The 24,109-nt window shown below is 42.6% G+C and overlaps 1 protein-coding gene across 4 annotated transcripts in view; it reads left to right on the plus strand.

Moving 5' to 3' along the window:
* CACNA2D3 (calcium voltage-gated channel auxiliary subunit alpha2delta 3) overlaps positions 1-24,109 on the plus strand; it is a 938,743-nt gene that overhangs the window by 612,638 nt on the left and 301,996 nt on the right. For all 4 annotated transcript variants that reach the window (XM_050781062.1, XM_050781063.1, XM_050781066.1 and 1 more), the window contains one exon: positions 16,602-16,680. In XM_050781062.1, the coding sequence (XP_050637019.1) occupies positions 16,602-16,680 (79 nt within the window). The remainder of the gene's footprint in view (positions 1-16,601; positions 16,681-24,109) is intronic.

The following is a 24,109-nucleotide window of genomic DNA, read 5'->3' on the forward strand; positions in this document are numbered from 1 at the left end:
CATTTTGGAACCTCTTTTGTTCATTTAGTGATGTCTTTCCAAGTCATTAGCAATCAACTTTACCATTATTTGTGATGACTTCGTGAAAGTTCATGATTAAATGTACTATAATTTAATCCCCTTCTGTGATATATTTAGGTTGTTGTAATTTTTCTCTAATGTGAACAGTACTGCAACATATATTCTTTCTGCTAAATCTTCATTTCTTTATATGATTGTTTCCTTGTGTTGATTTCCTAGAAGTAGAATTGCTGTGTCAAGGGTTATGCACATTTAAAATATTTAATAGATGTGGCCAAGTGATTTTCAGAAAACTTATGCCAGTTTACATTCCCACCAGCAGAAAGGATATTTCCCAGTGCCCTTGTTGTTAACACATCATTTTCAATTTGATAGGCAAAAACAAACAAAAATACTTTAAACCTTGTATTTGTATTTGTGCTTAAAAGTGAGCTTGGACATCTTGTTCTCTGTCTTTTGTTTGTTTTTGTTGCCATGGGTAGTGCTTCTGGGATCTGCTGGTTCATGCACTTTGCCCTGTTATTGTGTTCTCATGTCATAATGTAGCAATTAAGAAAATGAGCTTTGGGGTCCCACATGCCTTGAAAAGGTCCAGTAGCTATCATTTGCCTGCTGTGTGACCTGGGACAGATTCTCACCCTTTGCAATCCTTGGTTTGTTCAACTGTTAAATAAGAATGATGACAGTGGGCCGGGCGCGGTGGCTGAAGCCTGTAATCCCAGCACTTTGGGAGGCCGAGACGGGCGGATCACTAGGTCAGGAGATTGAGACCATCCTGGCTAACACGGCGAAACCCCGTCTCTACTAAAAACACAAAAAATGAGCCGGGCGAGGTGGCGGCGCCTGTGGTCCCAGCTACTCGGGAGGCTGAGCTTGCAGTGAGCTGAGATCTGGCCACTGCACTCCAGCCTGGGTGACAGAGCGAGACTCCGTCTCAAAAAAAAAAAAAAAGAATGATGACAGTGACCACCTCAGTGCAGTCGTACCATGTGTGGTACCAGGTTTGGGGCTGATGTTCAACATGCTAGGTTTTAGTACTTCAGCCCTCATTTAATCCCTCTATTTCTTTTAGCATGTTCTTACTCTTTATACCATGATGGATTATCCCCACTTAGCTTAATTGTATGCAATAACCTTATTCATTTTTGGGGTTTTTGCTATGGATTGGCAGTTGGGAAAACAACAGTAAACAAAACTAATGTATCTCCATCATGAAGCTTATATCTGTGTGTGTGTGTGTGTGTGTGTGTGTGTGTGTGTGTGTGTGTATGTGTAGGGAATAGAATATAACAAGAGGACAGACAAAATAACTGTAAATTACACCATGTGCTATGCAGAAAACCAACAGAGGCTAAGACAGAGACTAAAAAGGGGAACTTATGATAGATAAGGAGAGGGGAAAAGGTCTTTTGGAGATGGAAAGTTCAATGATAAGACCTAAAAAAATAGGAAGGAGATAGCTGTGTTAAAATATCCTAGTGCAGAGCAGGCAGGTGGGCAATATGTGCAAAGGCCCTGTGGCAGGAGAGAACTTTAGGTGTCAGAGGAATTTTTTACAAGTCTAGTCTGGGAAGAAGAGGGAGGGTAGTTGGGAATTTGGCAACTGGGGCTGAGTAGGGGGGCAAATGGAGGTGAGATTACGAAACAGGGAAGGGGCCAGCACATTTTGCATTTTATTTTAAATACGGGAAGGTCTCTGTAGAGCTGTGAGCAAAGGGGGGATCTCTATCCTTTTTTTTTGAGATGGAGTCTCACTCTATTGCCCAGGCTGGAGTGCAGTGGTGCAGTCTCGGCTCACTGCAGCCTCCGCCTCCTGGGTTCAACCGATTCTCTTGCCTCAGCCTCCTGAGTAGCTGGGATTATAGGCATGCACCACCACTCTCAGCTAATTGTTTGTATTTTTAGTAGAGGTGGGATTTCGCCATGTTGGCCAGGCTGGTCTTGAACTCCTAACCTCAGGTGATCCATCCGTCTCAGCCTCCCAAAATGCTGGAATTACAGGCGTGAGCCACCAATCCCAGCCAGAGGAACTCTATCTTATTCCTGTTATAACAAGCCCTCTCTGGGGCTGGATAGCAGTGGAAGAGCTCAGGTAAGAGTTCCACCTGGTTCTCCAAGTGAGAGGCATTGGTGGCTTGGACTAAGAAATTAGTAGAGGAGATAGAAGTCACAGAATTGTATTTTAGCAAGAAGGTTCCAAATAAGTTATTTCTGCACTCCATGTTGTTCACTAGGACCATTTTTAACACCTGCTGTCATTAGATATTGCCCAGTGCTCTGAAGGAGTGAGTTTCCAGGTGGCAGATAATCTGGCTCCTCTCTTCAGTGTAGTAGGGTACTGGTAACATGTCCTCAAATTTACTCTTCCAGGAAAAGCTCTAGTCTCCCAAAAAGCCTTGTTTAAAATGAAAGATTGCAGAATTTCCTGCAGTCCACAAGAGCCATTGGCTTTGACCAGTCTCTAGACTCCCAACGGAAGGAAACATATTTTGAAAAAGTCAACTGAGTTCCAGCACATGGTATCTTTCTCCTCTCTTGATCCGCATGAAAAATGCTGACCCGAGAAAAACAACAAACAAGCAAATAAACAAAACTATGAGGGTGAGGAAACAAGATAGAGGCCAGCTCTCAAGACCGTTTACTTTATTCTCTCTTAAAATACATTGTTCCTCTTGGTTTGCATTTCCCTGATTTGTTTGCTCCCTTGCAGAGCACCCTTTGCCATCATCCCTGTACATTTCCATGTAAGTTCTGCCTATGGGTTTATAGCTTCTCTACTGACAAGAAGTTCTTTGAAGACAAGAATGATCTAGGATCCCATGTGATCCCACCTTCTTCAGCCCTTATCTGTCACAATGCCTTTTTCTCCCATTATTGTATGACCAGTACTACTTAACTTTCCTTGCTTTTCTCTTACATGTAAGACTTGGGCTGGCACAGTGGCTCACATGTGCAGTTCCAACACTTTGGGCAGCCAAGGCGGGAGGCTCTCTTGAGCCCGGGAGTTTAAGACCAGCCTAGGCAATATGGCAAGACCTTATCACTACAAAACATACAAAAATTGGCCATGTGTGAAGCTGACACACGCCTATAGTCCCAGCTTCTTGGGAGGTTGAGATGGGAGGATTGCTTTGGGCTGCAGCAAGCCTAGATCATGCCACTGCAGTCCACCCTGAGTGACAGACCGTCTCAATAGGAAAAAAAAAGACTTGGCAGAGATGGAAGAAAAGAATATGGAGGCACTTGGGGAGGCCGAGGCGAGTGGATCACCTGAGGTCAGGATTTCGAGACCAGCCTGGCCAACGTGGCAAAACTCCATCTCTACTAAACATATAAAAATTAACTGGGCATGGTGGTGTGGGCCTGTAATCACAGCTGCTTGGGAGGCCGAGGCAGGAGAATTGCTTGAACCTGGGAGGCAGAGGTTGCAGTGAGCCAGGATTGCACCACTGCACTCCAGCCTGGGTGACAGAGTAAGAGTCCTTCTCAAAAAACAAGCAAACAAAAAACATGGAGAGGGCCTGCAAGGTTATTTCTAGGAGCAAGCAGTTGGAGAAGTCATTGGGATTCTTTTGGCCTCAAATATTCATCTTACCAGTGCACTATGCTTAGAAAAGGAATAGGATGACTTTGCATTTACATGATCCTCCTTATCAACTGGAGCTGGGGCCATAGAGTCCAAGATTGCATGTGTCCTGTGCAGGGAAACCAAGCTTTTTGTGGGGAGAGTGCAGTAGTGACCCAGTTCTGGAATGACAGAACTATTTACATATAGTTTTATATATGTATAAAGAAATATATATATTTTCTTCATATTCCTTTGTCTTCCCCATTCTATAAAAAGTATTTCAAGAGCTTACAAATTCCACAAGGGCAGAGACCATATGGATTTTTTCCTCCCCATTGTGCCTCCAGCATGGAGCAGGATGTTTAGTATCTAGCAGGTATTTCCAGTTAATACTTAATGGATGAAAGGCTAGGTGGGAGGGTGGGTGGATGGGAAACATAAAACAGAAAAGGTAACACAAGTCAGTTGTCAGTAGCAAGGAGAAAAGGACACCAAAGACAGGGGAGCCACAGCACACCTGGTCTCCGATGGGGTATTTGAGCCCTCTGCTTGAGCCAGTTTGCATATGCAAAGAGGGAACCAGGACAGCTGTACAAATCACGGTCTGAGAGATTAAGATGTAGTGATTGCTTCAGATAAAATACAACTCATACTGACTGAAGGTAAGAAATAAACTTTCCCTGGGGCTTCTCAAAAAGAAGATAATGGTTGCCCCAAATTCTCAGGAACATTGACTTGCTTTGCCACCCCATTCACCTGAGGCTACTGCTCACTGAAGTCCTACTGGCAGCTTCCTACAGTAGGGTCTTCAGCCGGGAGGCATGCTTCCATAGTGGGAGTTGAGGATCTTGGGTTAGTAGAACCCCTGGAAGGGCAAGAGGTTGGTATACAGAGAGTGAGCTTGTACAGATCACCAAAAACCCATGAGTCATTCTGATATGTCCTTACCCCTTCCACAGGGAGCTATGTCCCTACCTGTCTGCCTTTTGGAGAATCACAGGCAAAACAGAGTGAGCACTGTCCTCAGCAATATCCTTGCAGTTGTCTGACGAGTCCTTGACTTTTCTTACTGACAGAAGTCCCAGAAGGCAGTAGGTGAGGTGACAGGGAAACTGCTATTTTGGACTAATTCCTGGTGACAGGGAGGATGGGTTGGGAAAATATAAACGACAAGAATCTTGGGAAAAGGCAACTGTGCTAGCTTAGAATTCACAACAGCTGTTGGTTTTAATGAGTCTGAGAATGATTTGGGCAGAATCCAAAACTCCTGACTCCTCAACCTGTAACCTGCTGCTGTGCTGCTTCTCCAGGGTGGCACGAGAGGGGACACTGTGCAGATGCATGTGGCTTCTTACTGTGGGGCTTTGGCCCCAAATCCCAATGAGAACATCACGAGGACTCCAGCTGCACCCAAGACCAAGTGGGTCTTGGTCATGTACCCTGATGTGGGCCCTTGGCGTCTCACTGATCCAGACGCAGGGGGAGACAAAGGGAGACAAACTCAGAGTAGGGGTGGATGGCGGGAAGGGAGAGCATTAAAGGAAGAGATTTCTCTACGGCCTAAAGAGACAGACCCAGGTCATGTCATCAGGCTTCATACTCTCAGACCTTTCCCTGTTTCTCTGTTCTATTTTTCTCTCTTTAGGGTCTAGGCAAAGAGCACGTTTGGAGATCTCCTCTTAGAAGACCCCTCTTCCTTTGCAGAATTAATCCTCCCCTGCCACTCAAGTCCCAAACATTTTACTCTATTTGATCCATTTCACAACAGCCATTTAACAACATCATTCTGGTTCTATGATGTTGACCAATTTACAAGTAAGGAAAATGAGACTTACAAAGATCAAGTAACTTGCTGGGCAAGGTGGCTCACACCTATAATCCCAGCACCCTGGAAAGCTGAGGTGGGTGGATAGCTTGAGCTCAAGAGTTCAAGACCAGCCTGGGCAACATAGTGAAACCCCATCCAAAGAAAAAAAAAATAAGAAAAATTAAAAAATAAGACTCTTCTTTCACCAGGCTCCGCAATGCCCTCTTTGTTGCAAATCAGGGATCCATGTATGTGTTGGTCTGCTTTGGAGTTTTCTTTGCTGGTCCATTGGATGATTTTTGTATTTGTATACTAAAGCCACACTGCCTTAATTGCCATACTTTATAATAAACCTTGATAGACAGTGAGGTAATTATCCTGCCTTGTTCCTATTTTTTTAAGGAGAGTTTTTGGATATTCTCATTCCTTTGTATTTTCATATAAATTTATTTTCTTTTTTAATTTTTTTTTTGGAGACAAGGTCTCTGTCTGTCACCCAGACTGGAGTGCAATAGTGGATCTCGGCTCAGTGCAACCTTGACTGCTGCCCCCGACAACTCAGTCTCCCAAGTAGCTAGGACTACAGGCGCGCACCACCACACCTGGCTAATTTTTGTATTTTTTGTGGAGATGAGGCCTTGCCATGTTGCCCAGGCTGGTCTCGAACTTGTGGGCTCAAGCAGTCTGTCTGCCTCGACTTTAAACAGCACTGGGGCCGGGTGCGGTGGCTCATGCCTGTAATCCCAGCATTTTGGGAAGTTGAGGCGAGTTGATCACTTGAGCCCAGGAGTTCAAGACCAGCCTGGCCAACATGGCAAAACCCCATCCCTACTCAAAATACAAAAATTAGCCAATGTGATGGTGCATGCCTGTAGTCCCAGCTACTTGGGAGGCTGAGTCATGAGAATTGCTTGAACCTGGGAGGCAGAGGTTGCAGTGAGCTGAGATCGAGCCACTGTACTCCAGTCTGGGCGGCAGAGTAAGACTGTGTCTCAAAAAATAATAAATAAATAAATAAATAAATAAATAAATAAATAATCAAGCAACTTACCCCAAGGCCTCACCGCTCATTTGAGGGAAGACTCAGATTCTGAACATAGGGGTATCCAATTCTTAGCCCTGTTTGGTAACCACTGCTTTCTGCCAACTTGTCCACCCACTCAGCTCTGGCTTCCATGAAATGATGCCATCTGTCCACTGTTACAAAGTGTATGGAAAAGGAGAGATTTCCACTGAAAGCTGCTTGGAATAGCAACCATCGCATGGCTATTTTAAGATGTGATCTTTTCCCCACTAGGGAATCCCTGAAGCAGGCAGTTATTTAAAATACAGTTGGCTTCAATCTTTGCATAGCTTCCATCTAGAATCAAGAGGCAGGCACCTAAGAAGAAATATTATAATACTGATCATCCATCCATGGGAGGCCTTGCATAAGACACCATTTTTCTGGTCCCTGACTATGAGGCTGTAATAACAAAGACCAGGGCTTTTTCATACCTCCATTTCCTCATATGTTATCACTGAGCTTCAGGAGAAAAAGAAATCATGGGAATTGAGCATAGAGAAAGTAAAATCTCAACTGATTGATAACAGATCAGTCTGGAAAAATAGAAAAGTGTTGAAAATGGAGTCGCAATGAAGGAATGAGCTCTATGCTGATAAATTCAACTATGTCCCGTGCTGACTTCCTTTAATTTCCCAAATTTGTGAAAAGAAGGATAGGAAAGGTGGGTAACTAATGTTCGTTGAGAATACTCCATGCCAGGTACTGAATTGGGCACAGGTGCCTCCTTCTGCTCTCACATCTATGTTTCAGTTTGGAAGTAGAAATAAACATAAGTAAACTAATAAATCATTAATGTAACTTAAGAATATACTGAGTATCATGAAGGAAACTAAAGGGGTGATGAGGATGAGAGTAGCTGGGGTGAAAGAGAGTTAGCCATGCAAACAGGAGGTGAGGGGCACTCCAGGCAGTGGGAGAGGTGGATTGAAAGACTGGAAAGCCAGAAGGAGTTGGTCATGTTTCTGGACCTTCCAGGGCATCTTAGCTGTGGTGTTAGGAGTTTAGAATGTATTCCAAGTACAATGGGAAGGCACTGGAGGGCTTTAAGCTAGAGAGTGACACAGCCCCATGATGTTTTATGAATATAACCATCGCCATCCCAATTTGTGGAACAATTTATTCCCCTTGACATAAGTCAATTTTCTGATCTGTTTTTGGTTAATTTAATGGATTTACACATGTTAGTTGCCTTTTTGTTCATGGTATTGAATCTGTCATCCTTCTTGAAAGATGGGGCATACCTATGAACAAATGGCTGTCACCACTTGATCTCTCAGGGTTTCGGAGGGCAAGGGTAGCAGGATGGGGCTTCTGAGCCATATAAATCCTAGGCCATGTAGTGTCCAGCAGCCTGAAGCTTGGAGACAGATTTCTTTCAGGATCCCTAGTATCAGTAGACAGGGATTTTATGGTATTGGCCAATCAACAAGTGTTTGAGTGCTGGCCCTGTGCCAAGCACTGTGCTGGATTCTACAGACTCAGTTCCGTCTGTCTGTCCCTTCTATCCCTGCTCCTTTACATGTGGCCATGCAAAGGCTTCATGATGTGATGTGCATCATAAAAACCCAAGGTCCACAGTGATGCCTATTCTGTCTCAGGGCTCCTGATTTCTCCACAATGTCCCTCCATGTAGAGGACTCACTTCTGATATGACTTTTCTGGATCTGAATGTGAATAGCTGATATCTGGTCGGCACAAAACTGTCACAGAATGGGCATATAAATGACCAAATGAACTTCTTTCTCAATTTAGTGGGCATATCCACTAAGAGGGCCCATCTTGATCACCCAAAGAAACCATTTTGATTTTGAGGAATTTATAGTGCAAAATACGAGAGATTTATAAGACAGGGATTCTTAACCTGGGAGCCAGATGTTCCTAGACAATCCAGATCTGGGTTTTGGTGGAGGAAATGCCCCAGCCCTCATGAATTTTATCTGAAATTGTGAGTATATAGCCTTTGGATTTTGCGGGGAGGGAGTAAGGGGTAGGAGAAGGTTTATAGCCCCTGCCAAGTTCTCAGTGGATCCTTTGACTCTCCAAGGGTTATAAAAGTTGTAATTGTTATTATAGCTCTAGTGCTCCTGATTATGTTAGAAACTGTCAACTCCGTTATCCTTGGTATTGACAGACATCAGTGATAGTTTGTCAAAACCCACCCCGTGAAAAATCCCATTCTTCACCCACAGGAGTCAGCTTCCTCTTCAACCAAACTTCTGGGCAGGATGAGGGAAGTATCTATGGATGGAAGACTTGGCTTTCCTTGGCTCCCTTTGTTTAATTTCACTGCAGCAAGTTATCTGAAATGCGAGTGGGATGCAACTCTAACTGAATGGAATTTGATACTTCTGACCTGTCCTTGCATCCATTGTCTCATTTGCTGTTGATCACCAATGTGAGGTGGGTGGGTGGAGGATCCCCACGTTGGGGGAGGTGCAAGTACAGCTCAGTAGGTTTAAATACTTCACTCAAGATCACCAAGCCAGTAAGTGCAGCATTGGACCCACCTGGAACAAATAATACTTGGTTGTTTTAACAATACCTGGAATTTGTTTTAGTCAGGTATAACAAGGTACACAGATACAGAAATGATTGTCATGAAGGAAGAAGTATATTGTATCCATGGTTTCCTAGAAGCGGAAGGCATGCCATACCATGAAGGGCCATACAGGGAAGTGCCAAGGCAAGATGAGTGGGCAGAGAGAGAGATCTAGAGGGCAGAAGCCTTTATTGTGTTTTCCATGGGAAGAAAGAGGCAAAGCAGGCCAACCAGGCTTATCATTGGGTAGTCAGTCTTCTCAGTGGGCACTGGGGTAGAGGGACTGCCCCTAGTTGTCTGCTACCTGGTCCTGGGGTGATTAGGGCAGGTGGTATGACCTCGACTGTGAGAGCCTGATGGAGGTAGGTGATTGGAGGTGTGGGCTGTGGATTGGTTGGTTTGTGTATCAGAAATGCACTTGCAGGCCAGTTGCTTACTATCTCCAAGAATTAGCTAACCCTAGGAGGGGCAGTCCCTCCAAGGTTATAAGGCCTCAGACATCAGAGCAATAATAGTACAGAAAATCCAAAGACATGGTTAATATACTGGCTCTGTCCCCTGAATGAATTCAGTGAAGCTGGACAGTCTAATAAATTGCATCACACACCTTTGAGGATGTTTGCAGCCTGACTTCTTACTGCTCCATTGAGCCGTGTGTAATCTCTTGTGTTCCGTTGTACCAACTCCAGGTCATAGTCTCTGGGTGGCCAAGAAACACCTGTCTCCTTCACCTTGACAAAACACATGGCCATAAAACTAGACTTTTATCCCTTTGGCCAGAAGATTACAAATAACAATATTTTTTTCTGAATTGGAATTTTTTTTTCCACACATGAGGTATCAGGCACTCGTGCTTGGGAAAAAGGAGATTGTATAGACTCTTAGAGCGTCCCCAAGGTGACAGTCCATTTTTCATAATGATCTATGATATTCGTTTGTTGAAATTTTATTACTTTTGTAATTTAATTCAATTTATCCCATTTTATTGCTTGTTCAGGGTAGCGTTACCATGGTTGCCTTTCTCTTCCTTCTGGATAAGGATGTTTCTTTTTTTATTATGAGCATGATGGCTTCTAGATTAAAGCAGCCTGCTCAATATAACTGTTTCCTTTGGAGTCAGCCTTCTCTGAGCCCATCTCTACTCTTATAGAATTTTCATGAAGATAAATATTGGCAATGATTTATGAAGCATTTATGTGAGTAATCAGGTTCCAACCCTTATCTTCTTCTTAAAGATTAAAGATTTTATTCAGAAATGCTTCTCTGTACCAGAAATCACAGAAATAAGCAAATAACTATGAAAGTTCATTAGTAATATCTTTTGTGAAGATATAGATTAAGAACATATTCATTAGCTGCAAATTGACTTTAAAACATAAAGGAGACCCCTTTCTAAAGCGAAGTCATTCATCATTTTGAGAAATCCTGGAAGTATTTTAGGGAATAACTGAGTTGGGCAGTGAGTCCAAAAGGACATGAGCAGGTGAGAGGACAGAAAGATGACAGGAAGGCAGAGAAGACAGGAAGGCATGCCTAATACGGAGGCTGCCACTTAGCTAAATTAAAATTTAGAACCCATGAATGTGGGAATCCATAGGTAATGAACAGATTTGATAGCAAATGACATTGACATAAATAATTCATATAAATTGCTTGCTTTTAAAGGTAGAAGGAATGGATTTGTAGTTAAATGTTTTTTAAAATAAAAGATTACCTTCTTTTTTCTATAAAAGTATAGACTGTTTTTTGAGGCTCATAAGTGCTCGGTCTCCAAACCTTCCTTTCCTCTGCCTCTGGGAGCAAGAGTGGAATTATTGTAATTCCAAAGATTGTGAAGACCCAGCTCAGCAGTTACAGACAACAGGCTACAAATCTGCCCTTTCTTGGGGAAGGAGGAAAGTGTAGTTAGCTAATCCTGCTTGCCAAGTCCGGCTGATATCTCATGATCCTGCCTTCTTCGGTTGACACAAGCTTTTTAAAAAATGTCATTTTGATCCAGCTTCTCTATTTTTTTAACCACCCACTGGATTGTAAACTCCTTCAAGTTTTGCCTCAATCCTTAGTAAACTGTAGGAATAGCTTTCCTGGAAATGGCTCCAGTGATTTCTTAATGTTTGGTCTCACTTAGACCTCATATGCTTGGTGGCATTTTTTTAAAGTGTTGGCCCTAGCCCACCTGTGTCAGATCCACCATGGGCATTTTAAAAAATGTATATCCCTGGGCCTACTTCATTCTGAACCTCAGGAGGGTGGGTGCTAAGACTCCACCTTCGACGTGTGATTCAAGGCCCCTGGTGATACTGATGCCTTGTGAAGTCTGAGGACTCTCACTGCCCTGGCCAGAGCCACTGTCATCTCTCACCTGGAACATTGCAGTGGCCTCCTACTTACTACCTCTGTTTCTACCCTTACTCTCTGTGGCTATGGATGGGACACGGGCATTCAGAATTATAAGATTATCATAGGATAATGGAATGGGCAGTCAGGTTGAGTTCATGTTCATGAACCTGTGCTTTCCTTTGGTTCATGAACCTGTTCATGGCCTATGCTCTACCCTGCAGCCAGAATGATCCTTTTACATTATGTATCAGCTCATGTGAGACTTCCACTCAGTCCCTCCTGAAAAAAAAGAAAAAGTGACTCGCAAGGGTCCGTGTGATGTGGCACCCATTGTATCTCCAAGTTAATTTCCTGCAACCTCTGCTAGGTGACTATATTCCATTAACACAAGCCCCTTCAATATCCCTGGAGCTTCCCTGTCACAGCGACCTTGTACCTTTTGTTCCCTTCACCTGGAATGCTCTTTCCCATTAGCTATGTGGCTTATTCCTTCTCCCCCACTCCATTTTGTCTAGATCTCTGATCAAATATCATCTTATCAGGAAGACCTTCCTGTCTTCCTTTTCTAAAAATGCAGCCCCCTATCACTCTCCATCACCTTACTTTGCATTATTTTCTTTATCAGCATTTAATCCAACAAATACATAAACATTCTATATGAATTTACCATTTGTTATGTTTCCCTCCCAAGAAAATGTGAAGTCTCTGAGGGCAGAGTTAGTTTTGTTTATCCATGGTAGTTTATCCAGGACCAAGAATGGTCCCTGGTACATGGTAGGCACTCATGAGTTACACATGATAGATGACAAACTGCTACTCTTGGACTCTCTCAGAAGCACAAGGCTTTCTTCATTATTGAAGGGAGATCTGCAGGCAGCAGCAGCCTATTTTCTGTGTGTGCAATTGCCCCATATAACTCTCCTGGTAGCCACTTCCCTCCCCTAATTTTAATGGCTGCAGAAAGGAGAAAATTTGATTCATTATCTTTACAAAGTCACTATATCTTCCCCAAAGGTTAAGAAGAAGGGTACCCCTCTCAGTTTCTGATGGGGATTGCATCTATGTGAGTAAAAAGCATAATTGCTTTTTTGAAAAATCTGGATGAGTTTTTTGTTTGTTCCATTGGGGAAATTTTATATTAAGTAGATTAAAGTAAGTGACTTTGAACTTTGAAAGTCTACATCTTAACGTTTTATTAAGCTTAATTGGGTTCGTAGAACATTTAAAGACCATCCAAACTTAAGTGGGAGATCAAAATGAGCGAATAGGCTGATGCAGACTTCTTTTTACCCCTGCCTTTGAGCTGCATTAATGAAAGTGGTGCGCTCCATGCCTGCAGATGATGAGCATGAAAGCCTGGCTTTCCAGGGAGATCTGGTGTAGGCCAGAACTATGCCACAGCACCTTCCCATGATTGTCTGTGCTGTGTACCTGGCCTTCAGGACCACCCCAGATCTGGGTCTGCTTCACACTCACTGCATCAGAAAAGTAGCTGGGCTCAGGGCAGACCACTGAAAGTTTGTTATGTGGTGCTTCCTAGGGAAGAAACTCCAGTTGTTGGAAATAAGATCCATTAGGGTATAGAATCTGTTAACGATGGAAATTGGGAGCGATTTGACTGTTGTTCACAGAGGTTTTGCACTCAGTTAAATGAGCAGTGGCGTAAGGCAGCACTAACTGGAATATGCAAGGCCAGGACGTAATTTCCACATGTCATCTCTTTTTTGTGTTTGATTTTCACTGCAACGTTTATTCTTTCTGTGTCCTAACAGAATTGTTCAGGAAATAGCAATGTCATTACTTTCTTTTCACTTAAAATGATCTTTAATTATTAAAGCAATGCTAGTTTATTTGTAAAATGGTATAAAATTTATGAAATAAAAAGTGTGAGGCTGCTTTTAGAAAAAAATAGAATTTTGTGCTACACAAAATGCACAACTTGCTTTTCACTTTTACCCGTGCATCATGGATGAGGACATAGCTGCTGGATAGCCCACTACACGAATGTGCCATGAACTTTTAGCCAGTCAGCTATCAAGAAAGACTTAGAATTTAACAGTTTTTGACCTTTACAAGTAATGAAGGTGAACATCTATGTACTCTTAATTGTGTATTTTTGAAAATGTCTGAATCTGAATTCTAGGGCTTCCAGAAAATATGTACTCTCTTCTACAACTTCTGTCATTTTTGTTGTCTCTTAGTCCCTGTAAGCATTTTATTTGTTGTTCCAGCTATAAGATAAATGCTTAGGGGTGGAATTACTATGTAAAAAAAAAACACAAATATAAAATGCTATTATTAAATTTCTCTCCAAAATATTTCCTACTTTAAACTACTTTAAAGTAAAATCTCTTTTCTTCTGTGGTCAGTTGAAAGGCATTATTATGAGAGATGTAGGGTGTGAACCCAGCATCCTTTGATTATGTTTATTTTGTAGGCAGGCATGCAACAAGTCATTTTCATGCCATTTCTGCTCAGATAAGGAGGTCAGTGTACTGGGAGCCAAGGACTACAAATCAATGGAAATATTGAACATTGTTCTGATTTTCTTTCATAAGCAATAAAATAACATATAAACCAACAAAACAAATATAATACCCATAAACCCCTCAGCACATTACCTGACCCAGGGGATGGTGCTGATTTTAGTAGCCACCGTGGTGGTGGTGGTCGTGGTAGGACTGTGCTGGTGAGGTAGGGGACGTGGTGATGGTTTTCATTATTGTGGTTATTGTTAGCACAATTATTCTTAAGCAGCCATGTCTGATCTGAAGTTTGGCGCGATCCTACTGGTTTTCCAAATAGGATGCCGTCTTTTAAATGAGGAGTTATAGAAGTTTTGCTAGTGATTCACAGTATTGTTCTGGAGTTTTAACTATGTCTCCAAGAGAACTCAGTTTCTATGAAGGTTCTTCATCTAGACAGCAGAGGAGGCTGATACTCACACACCTTTGCTCAAAAATATGGGTTGTTCTGTATTGGGTCTTTGTTTATAAAGATAGACTCATTGCTGCATTTCCACAGAGGCATCTCTTATGCTTTCTTGCTTGCCAAGGAGCCAGTGGGGATACAAGTTTTTATTGGTCTAGTGTTTCCCCTTTAAAGAGCTTAAATTTGAAATTAAAGACAAAGATTTATGAGAAAGCATGGGTCTGGTCTCAAGAGACTTGATTCCAGTTCGTCCTGGATTCTGTGTGTGCTGGCTCTGGGCCTTGGAGCTGGTTGGGATCTTCTGTATTGACCAAACCAGCATCTCCCAAAGGTTGAAAACAGATACCAGTGCTATGCTGAGGTCTTAGAAGTCCTCTCTCATGAGATGAAACTTTGATGAAATTAAGCAAAACACTGTACTTAACTGGGCCTCAGTTTCTCCTCTCAATCAGAGATTCTCAGTTAAGTGCTGACAGTAGACAGGCATAGAAAGTGAACAGAGGGTGCAGCTATATGAAGCAGGGTCAATGGTAATCACTTTTGGCAATATGAGGCTGGATCTTTGCTTTTTTTTTTTTTTTTTTGAGACGGGGCCTCTGCCTCTGGGTTCAAGCAATTCTCCTGCCTCAGCCTCCTGCGTAGCTGGGACCACAGATGCATGCCACCATGCACAGCTAATTTTTTTGTATTTTTAGTAGAGATGGGGTTTCACCTTGTTGGCTAGATGGTCTCAATCTCCTGACCTCATGATCTGCCCACCTCGGCCTCCCAAAGTACTGGGATTACAGGTGTGAGCCACTGTGCCCAACTGGATCTTTGCTTTCTGTTCCCCCCAAGAGAAGCCAGAATCTCCCAATTTAAAAAAACAAAACAAAACAACCATATCCTCACTCCCAAATGTGACTCTGATGGGAGTGGTGTGGAGAAGAGCCAGAGGACTGGAAAGAGGTCTGTCTGCCTGCCCATCCACCCGGAAAGCCCCCTTGCAGGAGCTATGATAAATAAAGTCATGGTCTTACCAAGCACAGATGAGCACAGACTGACATTCCCTAATAATAACGTGCATTTACATATCTCTTTAAGTTGGGAAGAAACCATTACTTCACAACTAGCCTTCAAGTTATAATGCCCAGATTTGAGGATATGCATAATTAAAACAGAATATTCATTTTTACAATCCACTGTAAGCATTTATATCTTTTTATGTCTCCATGTATTGAGTATCAATGTTCCAAGTGCAGTGCTCCATCAGGGCCCAGCCAGGTAAAGGAGACATCCCTTCCTTCCCTCGTCAAGTGGATACCCTAGCAAGCAAATTGACTTCACGGACCAGCTACACAAAATACTAGCTAACCACAATTGTAGCAAAGGCTGGGGAGGAGCAGTAGGAGCACTTGACCCACCAGACTAGAGGAGCTGGAAGGACATCACCTGGTAAAGCCTTTGATACCACCTGATGAGTGTCATTCATCTAATGCCATGTCTTCATTGACCTCAGTCACAAAGAGGTGGCCACAGGCTGCACATGGCCCATCAGAAGGATTTTGTTTGGACTGTGTAGTGTTGACCCACATACCATTTTAAATTGAATTAAAGGATTTTAACCTTTTCATTCCTTATATTTTTTCCATTTAACCTTAAATACCATCTGGCAGGTAGGTCATGCTTTGTTTCAAAGAGTTCTGACCTCATAAGAGAGGGTTGAGAAACCAATAGAAAATAAGAAAGCCAGGTTTTTACATATGTTCTTTGCTCTTCAGGAACCAAAAGCTTAGGAAGACTAGAAAGATTCCCCATAGGTCTCCTGGCCACAGGCTGTGTCTCTCATCTCAGTTAATTATCTTCTAATATCATGCCAGACACCACAGATGGTAAGAGAGTGTCTGCAGCCTGTCCTCACCATTGGAGGGAAATGTTGAGGGTCTTTCAGGGGCGTTTTTATTCCCAAGAAGAGCATACTCTGCATTTCCTGTGTGAATGGGGAAAATGGTTGGGGATTTGGTCCAGACTTAGATGATACTTGTCCATATGTGTGAAGCAAGCCCAGGCCCATGAGGCTGCCAGTCTCCCATTCCCAGTTATTCTTCTCTGTCATGACTTGCACACCGAAAAACAGCCACCACCAGTGCCATATGGTTTAAAAGATCAAAGACCCCTGCTTTGAATACATTTTTAGCTGACTATACTTCAGATGTCTTAAATATGTTCCTGCAGATGGGAAGCATGGAGCATTAAAGAGGTAAGCCACATGTGTGTGAGCCATGCATGTGATCTGCGCAGGATGGCAAAAAGTGAATGCCACTCAGCCATGCGTTTGTCTTCCTTTCAGGTTCGCATCTTCACATACCTCATTGGACGAGAGGCTGCATTTGCAGACAATCTAAAGTGGATGGCCTGTGCCAACAAAGGTGGGTCTTCCCAACGTGCTTGGCTCTGAATAACTTCCACCTACTTTTTCAGAATTAGGAATATTCATGAGAAAGTAGAGAGTTCTAATAATTCTAAGGTAAAGTCTGGGTATATCTAAGTGATTACTGATAGACTTGAAATGGTTTCTTCCAAATTATGGGGTTTTTTTTTGTTTTTTATTTTTTTGTGGACAGAGTCTTGCTCTGTTGCCCAGGCTGGAGTGCAGTAACACGATCTCAGCTCACTTCAGACTCTGCCCCCCCGGTTCAAGTGTTTCTTGTGCCTCAGCCTCCCAAGTAGCTGGGATTACAGGTGTGCCCCACAATGCCCAGTTAATTTTTGTATTTTTAGTAGAGACAGGGTTTTGCCATGTTAGCCAAGCTGGTCTCAAACTCTGGAGCTCAAGTGATCTGCCCGCCAAAGTGGCCTCATTACAGGCATGAGCCACTACGCCCAGCGCCAAATTTTGAGGACATAGTCACGTGGAGTGGTTAAGTCTTTCCATTCTTCTGATTAGTAGCTGAGTAGCCTTGGGAGAATTACTATGGCAGAGACATTTACTGTGCATCAAATATCCATATGCTCTCTCATCATTCGCAGCCTTCTTGCATATAGGTGGGGACTTCAAGACTGGTTCTGGCCAATAGGGCGTGAGTGAAGTCAACCTGAGTCATTTCTGGGCTAAAGCATTTGAGAGCTAGTGTGGTGGTGTTGGTACTCTCTTCTGTTCTAGTGAACTCTGAAGGTACATGGTCCAGACAGAACAGTCATGAGATGCAGCAGCCTTCATTAGCCTGGGTCCCTGAGTGAACACATGGAGCAGATGACTTTCACTGTCCCTTGCCTCTGCCAACCCACACTGGATTATAAATAGTGTTCATAACAAATAAACTTTTGTGTTGAGCCACTGAGATTTTTAGTTTGATATGTTCTTATAGCATAACTTTACCTATATTACTAATTAAGTTGGTCAACTTTAACTTGCCTCAATGTTCAAATACTCAAAATGGTAATGGTAATAATAATTCTTCCTTTAATTTTTTTAACTAACAAAATTATTTATATTTATGGCATACAACATGATGTTTTGAAGTATAAGTACATTGTGTAATGACTACATCAAGCTAATTAACATATGTATTGCCTTACATCTTTATAATTTATTTGTGATGAGAATACCTAAAATCTATTCTCTTAGCAATTTTCAAGTGTATAACACATCGTTATTAACTATGGTCACTATGTTATACTATATATCTCTTGAACTCATTCCTTCTGTCTAACTGAAAGTTTGTATCCAGTTCTTCCTTTGATTCTTATTAATGAAATGGTGCATATTAAGTGCCTCGTTCAATACTAGGACATAAGAAGTGCTCAGTAATCATTAGCTTTTTTATATTCATAAGGTTAATTGATTACCAATCCCCTGTTGCATGTCAGAAACAAATAGTTTGGGGACAGCACTGGAAAGTCAGTAATAGGGCTGCCCAGTCTGTGAAGGCCTTCTTTTCATTTTATACGCAGCCAAGAAGGCAAAGCGTAGCAAGTTAATAGGTGGGAGAGTCCAGACTCCTTGTATCCAAATTGAGCAATCACTCTCCACCAACTATGGGCAAGTTACCAAACCTATCTGGGTAGGTCTGAGTCATGTCATCTACAGAGCAGAGGTGGTGACAATACCTTCCCCTCAAGCATGTTGTGGGCATGACATGATGCCATATAAATAAAGTTGGTAGCTTGGTCTCTGGTATGTAAGTGCCCTGAGTTATTCTCTCATGTTATGTTGATCTCTGGGTCCTGTTTGCCTCCCTTCTGAGGCTACAAGCTCCATGAGAGCAGCCTTTGACTCTGATTTCATCTTGGGTGCTCTGACAGAGCCCAACCTCGTACCACAGCGTGTGCTCCTTTGATGTCTGAAAAAATAGGTAAGTCGACTCTAAATCCTAATGAAGGAAGGCAGGTCCTGTAGCACAGTAGATTGGGATTGATAGATTTCAGCAGTCTGCTTTCAATGGGTCTCCCAAGCCATCCTTCATAAAAGCTCCAGTGTTTGGACTTTAGTGGAGAAAAGAGGACTGAGTGAAGGCTTTGTGGGTCTGCGCTCCAGTTTTCATGACCTAAGACAAAGTTGTTTTAGGTGCAAGCCACCAAAGTTGTTCCCTGAAATTTAAAAAGGCGTTTTGGAGAGAGAGGGGAGTGACTCAGAACCCTGGTGGGAAGGGAAGCTTGGGTCTCACAAGGGAGAAGGAAGACATGTTTTTGTTTTTCTATTCCTTCTCAGTTTCTTCTGACATGTCCATGGCATTCTTACTTCTCTGTAGGTAGACCTTCCCTACTATGGCATGCATATAGCCAGGAATGGCCACCCCGTATCATGCATGCCCATCCATCCACACAACAATACTGTGGGCAAGGCACAATATAAGAAAGCAAAATGTATATCTTTTCCATTCAAGGCTGACTAGCAAATCTAAAGTCTAATTGCACGTCCTCCCTCACCCCCTCACCCCCGTGAAGAGATTATGGTACCCAGCTTGGGCCAGTTCTTTCTCCCTGCTGAATTGGGTGTGGGCAGAGAAAGCCCATGGAGAAATAAGTGCTCTGGGGGACTCAGCACTGTGGATGGGAGTGTGGGAAAGTTCTCTAAGAATAGGTGAACAGGCAGGCTCTTAAACCTCCACCCATCTTTCCCTTTGCTTGGCATTTTCTTTAATTATCTGCTTTTATTTGAACAGTCTTTTAAGCAAGGCTCAGTTTCCTCATCTGAAAAAGGAAGGGCTGCATGGAAGTTTTTAACATATCCTTGAAGCTCTAAAATAACACATTCTACAATTGTTTTCGTTCATTGTCTGGCTTGCTTCACTAAAAGGTGTCAATAATTCTACTTGTCTCAGAGTTATACATTTGGCCTCCTTTCGGGGAGAGCTATAGGAAGAACACAGGCAGAGGAGATGGAGGCCGAGTAGATCCCAGAGTTCCTCTGAGTGAAGAGGCCTTTCTTGAAATTAGTTTTGGAACTTTGTTGACATTTAAAAACCTTGAGTTAGCTATACTTTTCCCATTTTTTCCTTTATTCTGTGGTCTTGAAAAAAGTTTCTTTCCATTTTTAAATTAAAAAAAAAAATTTCCTGTTATTTCTTGCCACATCAGATTGCAATTCTTCCATCAGCTAGTATGCATTTAGTCATGGGTTATTGTTTTTACCACTGTCTGTGTCCAGCTGATGAAAATTACTCAAATTGAAGTCTTGTCTTAATCAACTAATATTACACCATAATTTCGTTTTAGTCATTGTTTATAAGAATCTTCGAGGCATCCTTTTGAAGACAGTTTAGTCAACTCGGAGTATTTTAGGGCCCGGCTATAGAATATTGCCTTTAGGATTTATCAGTTATGAGTACAGCAATGCAGAAAATCCAAGGAGGTAATAGTAGCTGCTTGGCTGGACAGGCTGTGGATTCCATGATAATTCTCCTTCCCTTCCTGTCCACATCCAGTTATTTCCCTTGCTACCAGAGTTAGCCCCTCTCGATAGTTTCACCTTCCTCATTCTGCTTCTATGTAAAGAGCCTTGGGAATGTCACTGTTTGCCGCTCTTCAAAGTAGCAATGCCATCAAAATGTGATATTCCAGCCATCTGTGCCCATATAAACATTGGCTTCACGTTGCGTCAGTTAAGGGGTTTTGGACCACGTAACATCGGTGAGCAAGTATTCTTCTATGGTCATTAATTAAATCATTGTTTATAGTCTCAGATTGTTATAGTATGGAGGCAGCATAACATTTTTCATCTCAAGTGTCATGAGGTCCAGAGGGCCCCCTTACATATTTTCAACCTGACTCGGCCAAGTTCTGCAGTGAAATGAAGCATTAGCATTCAGGGACCAGAGCAGACCCAAGGAGAGTCCAAGGAGGTAGAACTAACCCACCGGGCCTGACCACAGAATGACCCTGGGAGGGAGCAAGAATCATGAGGGCTCTCACATTGTTACTGAGTTAGTGGTCAAGGACCTGCTATCTGTGCAGGACTTCTTCCTTGGGAGTCTGGTAGCCATGGAGACAGTTCTTAGCCAGCAGATCTCAGACACTTTCCTCTGGAAATGAATGTCTGGGGACATTCGTACCCCCCTTGCAATAGTTCTCTGCCTCCTCCAGTCTACCAGCAAAATCCAGGGAGGCCTAGAGCTTGTGAGTTTATTTCATTTTATGCATAAGTAGGTCCTGTCTTGAGGGAACCAACCCTAATGAGACAAAGCAGCAAGCCATTTTAAATACATTAAAACAATCATTGCCACTGTAGAATGGCTGGTGGAATTTAAAGTTCTGTGTTCACACTATTTCAAAAACAAGTGAACTGGAACACAGAAAAGAGGGCCGACTACTGACTCGCTCAGATATTTCACAAAGCCATGGTGACCTTCTCTAACATTCAGTATGCCAAGATTTTAAATAAGCACTGGCTGATTCTCCTTCAAAAATCACAGTTAATGGAGTGTTTTCCAGCTGTGCAAATAAAGAAGGGCCTCCATATTTGGGTTCTCAACCGATCAGTCATCGTCAGGTCCAATTGAAATGCCACATGTGTTGTCGTCTGCTTAGCTTACCCCTTTTCTGTGGGCTAAAGGTCATTCTCTCCTTACTTGAAAGAGAACTGGTGGCTTGAGACTTCCTGGAAGGTCCAGCTCCCAATCTTTTTTCAATAAAAAGATTCTTAACCTCATTGTATCTTTCCACATGTAGTGTCCCCCAAAAGATAGCTTCACATTTATGAGGCCGGAATGGTCATAGGCGGGGGCAGGAGAAAAGTGGCAATTAAAACATTTTGCTATTTCAAGACAGGTGAAGGAAGGTACAAACAGCAGCTATTTAAAAAGCTTTTCATAGTTCATTGCACACATTCCTTAGAATCAGAGATTTTGAGTGGCGATGAAGATGGTGATGCTTGCTGTTATTGTAAAACAGCAACTAAGGATGGCAGGCTGCTCACTAAGTGCCAGGCATAGAAAAGAATACATCTGTGCATTACCTCTTTTGATCCTTCCAAAGGCTCTTGAGGTACTGTTATCATCATTTTTGTCTACAGAGAAGGAAACTAAGGCTGAGCGAGACTAGCATCTTGTTCCAGATTACCAGCCAGCAGGTGGTAGAGCTAGGATTCAGGCCCAGGTGATCCAAAGCCCCAGCCTGAACTTTTCACCAGATGTGAGGCTGCTTCTCTTTGGAGAGGAGAAAGCTGTGATTCATAGATAACTCTTACATATCTCTCTTCATTTGAGGTAATCTAGGAAAAGAAAACTAGAGGGTGAGAAAGGACTTCAATGTGCCATAATTAACAAAGGCCAGAGCTGGGATTTATGCCCAGCCTGTATGTGCTGGAAATGGCACTGCTTCAGCTTGCACAGTGGTATGGTTCAGGTCCTGATGTTTCAGAGTTGGGGACGTTAAGGCTGTAGATAAGATGAGACCAGGAGAAACCATGGCAAAGTGTGATGGGTGCAGCCACAGAGCTATAGGAAAGAGACAGCATTCCTATTTCCCCAGAGTGTACCTTTAGATTATTTTCTTCTTTCTCTTTTATTTTTAATTTGGAGTTAGAAATTAAAATGTAGTCATAGTCACAAAGGAAAAGATATGTCCCTTGCTCTGAGGCTCAAGCTGATTTTGAGAGCTCTGCTCAGGAGTGCAGTTCTCCCACCAAGGCCATTGGGCTCCTTGCCCTTGATGTCCATTCTCTCCAACATCATGAATATGGGCTCTTCTGCTCTCAGCACTCAACAGGCCTCTTGCTTGTTTTTTGTGAAGTCAAAGAAGACAGGGAGGTAGGAAGCTGTTTATAAATTATACATTTTTCTATAGAAATAAGTGGTTTTTTTTCAGTAGTGTGTGATCTTGACAGGGAGGAGGAGGAAGATGAAACAGAACACAGTATTGGGAGCGTCTTCCAAGAACACCATTGCTCATAGGGAATGCAAACCAGGGAAGCCACAGCATCACCTTCACTGCCCTCCTAAATCTCATTCTTACCCCAGCACCCTCTAGAGACTGAAATTTTGGTACTGGCTCTCAGGTTTTCAGCCTGCCTTGCTTAAGGTGGAAAGAGTCTTTAGAAAGACTCAAAGGACTCAAAGGAAGCTACACCCATCACTCCAAAGATGGAAGGAGGACCTCACTATATGAGGTAGACAGCTAGGATCTGCCCTTCAAGGACAGACTCCTGGTACCCTCAGATCTGGTCATTGCAAAGTGGAGTATTTAATGATTCACCACAGGAGCTTCTCGTGCTCAGGCAGCTTTGAGGCAAAAGACTCTAAAAATCCCCAAGGAAGGGTGGTAATATCTCAGAAACACAAAGCACTGCACTGCATATGGTTTATCACATGCAGTATTTGTAACCCAGAGTTCACAGAAGGAGCTCTGCAAGGGAATAAGGTAAATAAATTGATGTTGTAGAGAAAAATGAGCAGACCATTTGTAATAGGTGGCTAATTTCAGCATTAATTGCTCCTTGGTAATTACCGAATGATTGCTGATTCTGTTTTCTTACATGATATATGAAGTTCGAAAAAGCACATTAAAAAAGAGAATAAACATTCAAGACCTAGAATTTAACAGGAAAAAAAACAGAGGGAAAGGGAAGGGAAAGTGGCCAGCTGAGAGAATACAGAGGGAAAACAAGGGAAGTGTCTATGGTTACAGCCAGATTCCAGCCCTTAGCGATTTCCTATTATCAATCATTTGTTAACTAAAACTTATACTAAGACATTAAAAAAAAAAAAAAGACTCAGAAAGATTTTAAATGTTAATGGGTTGGAATCAAATATGCATAAGCTTTGCAACATACATTGTTATTGTTAATATTATTTTTTAAATTTTATCTTTTCTTACCTTTTTATACATCTGCATCCCTAGTCTACATAGTGAAATATAAGTTGGAACTGTAGACTGGGCTTTGAGTAGAACTTTGTTATTGCTCACTGCCGAAACCTCAGAGGACAGTCATATATTGCCCCATCCCCATCCTCAAAGTTCCGCAGCTACAATACACAAATAGCCCATTAGAGTTACCCTCCTGGGGCAGGAGCTCGGAGCATCGCTCCTGTCCCTTCCCAACAGCGAAAGACGCAGTGTCTTCAGTGGTTCAGAGCAAAGGCTTTGGAATCAAATGAACCTGGATTCGAATTCATCCAGGACAGATTACTGACTCTGAGTTTGTGTTTCTTCCCCTACACGGTGAGCATATGCATCGGGCCATCGTGAGGCCCACATGCAGAAAGGCAAGGTGGATCCCAGTAAGACCTCAGTGAATGTTCCTGCTTTACTAATGGCTCCTGCATACCTGCCCTCCCTGTTCTGGGAGTACTGCTCTCAACAAGGTGGGGATTTTTGAATCATTTCATGGAGCTGATATTCCAGTTAGAGAGAACACAA

This window comes from Macaca thibetana, chromosome 2 (genome assembly GCF_024542745.1).
Source record: "Macaca thibetana thibetana isolate TM-01 chromosome 2, ASM2454274v1, whole genome shotgun sequence".
In the NCBI taxonomy this organism is placed as follows: Eukaryota; Metazoa; Chordata; class Mammalia; order Primates; family Cercopithecidae; genus Macaca; species Macaca thibetana.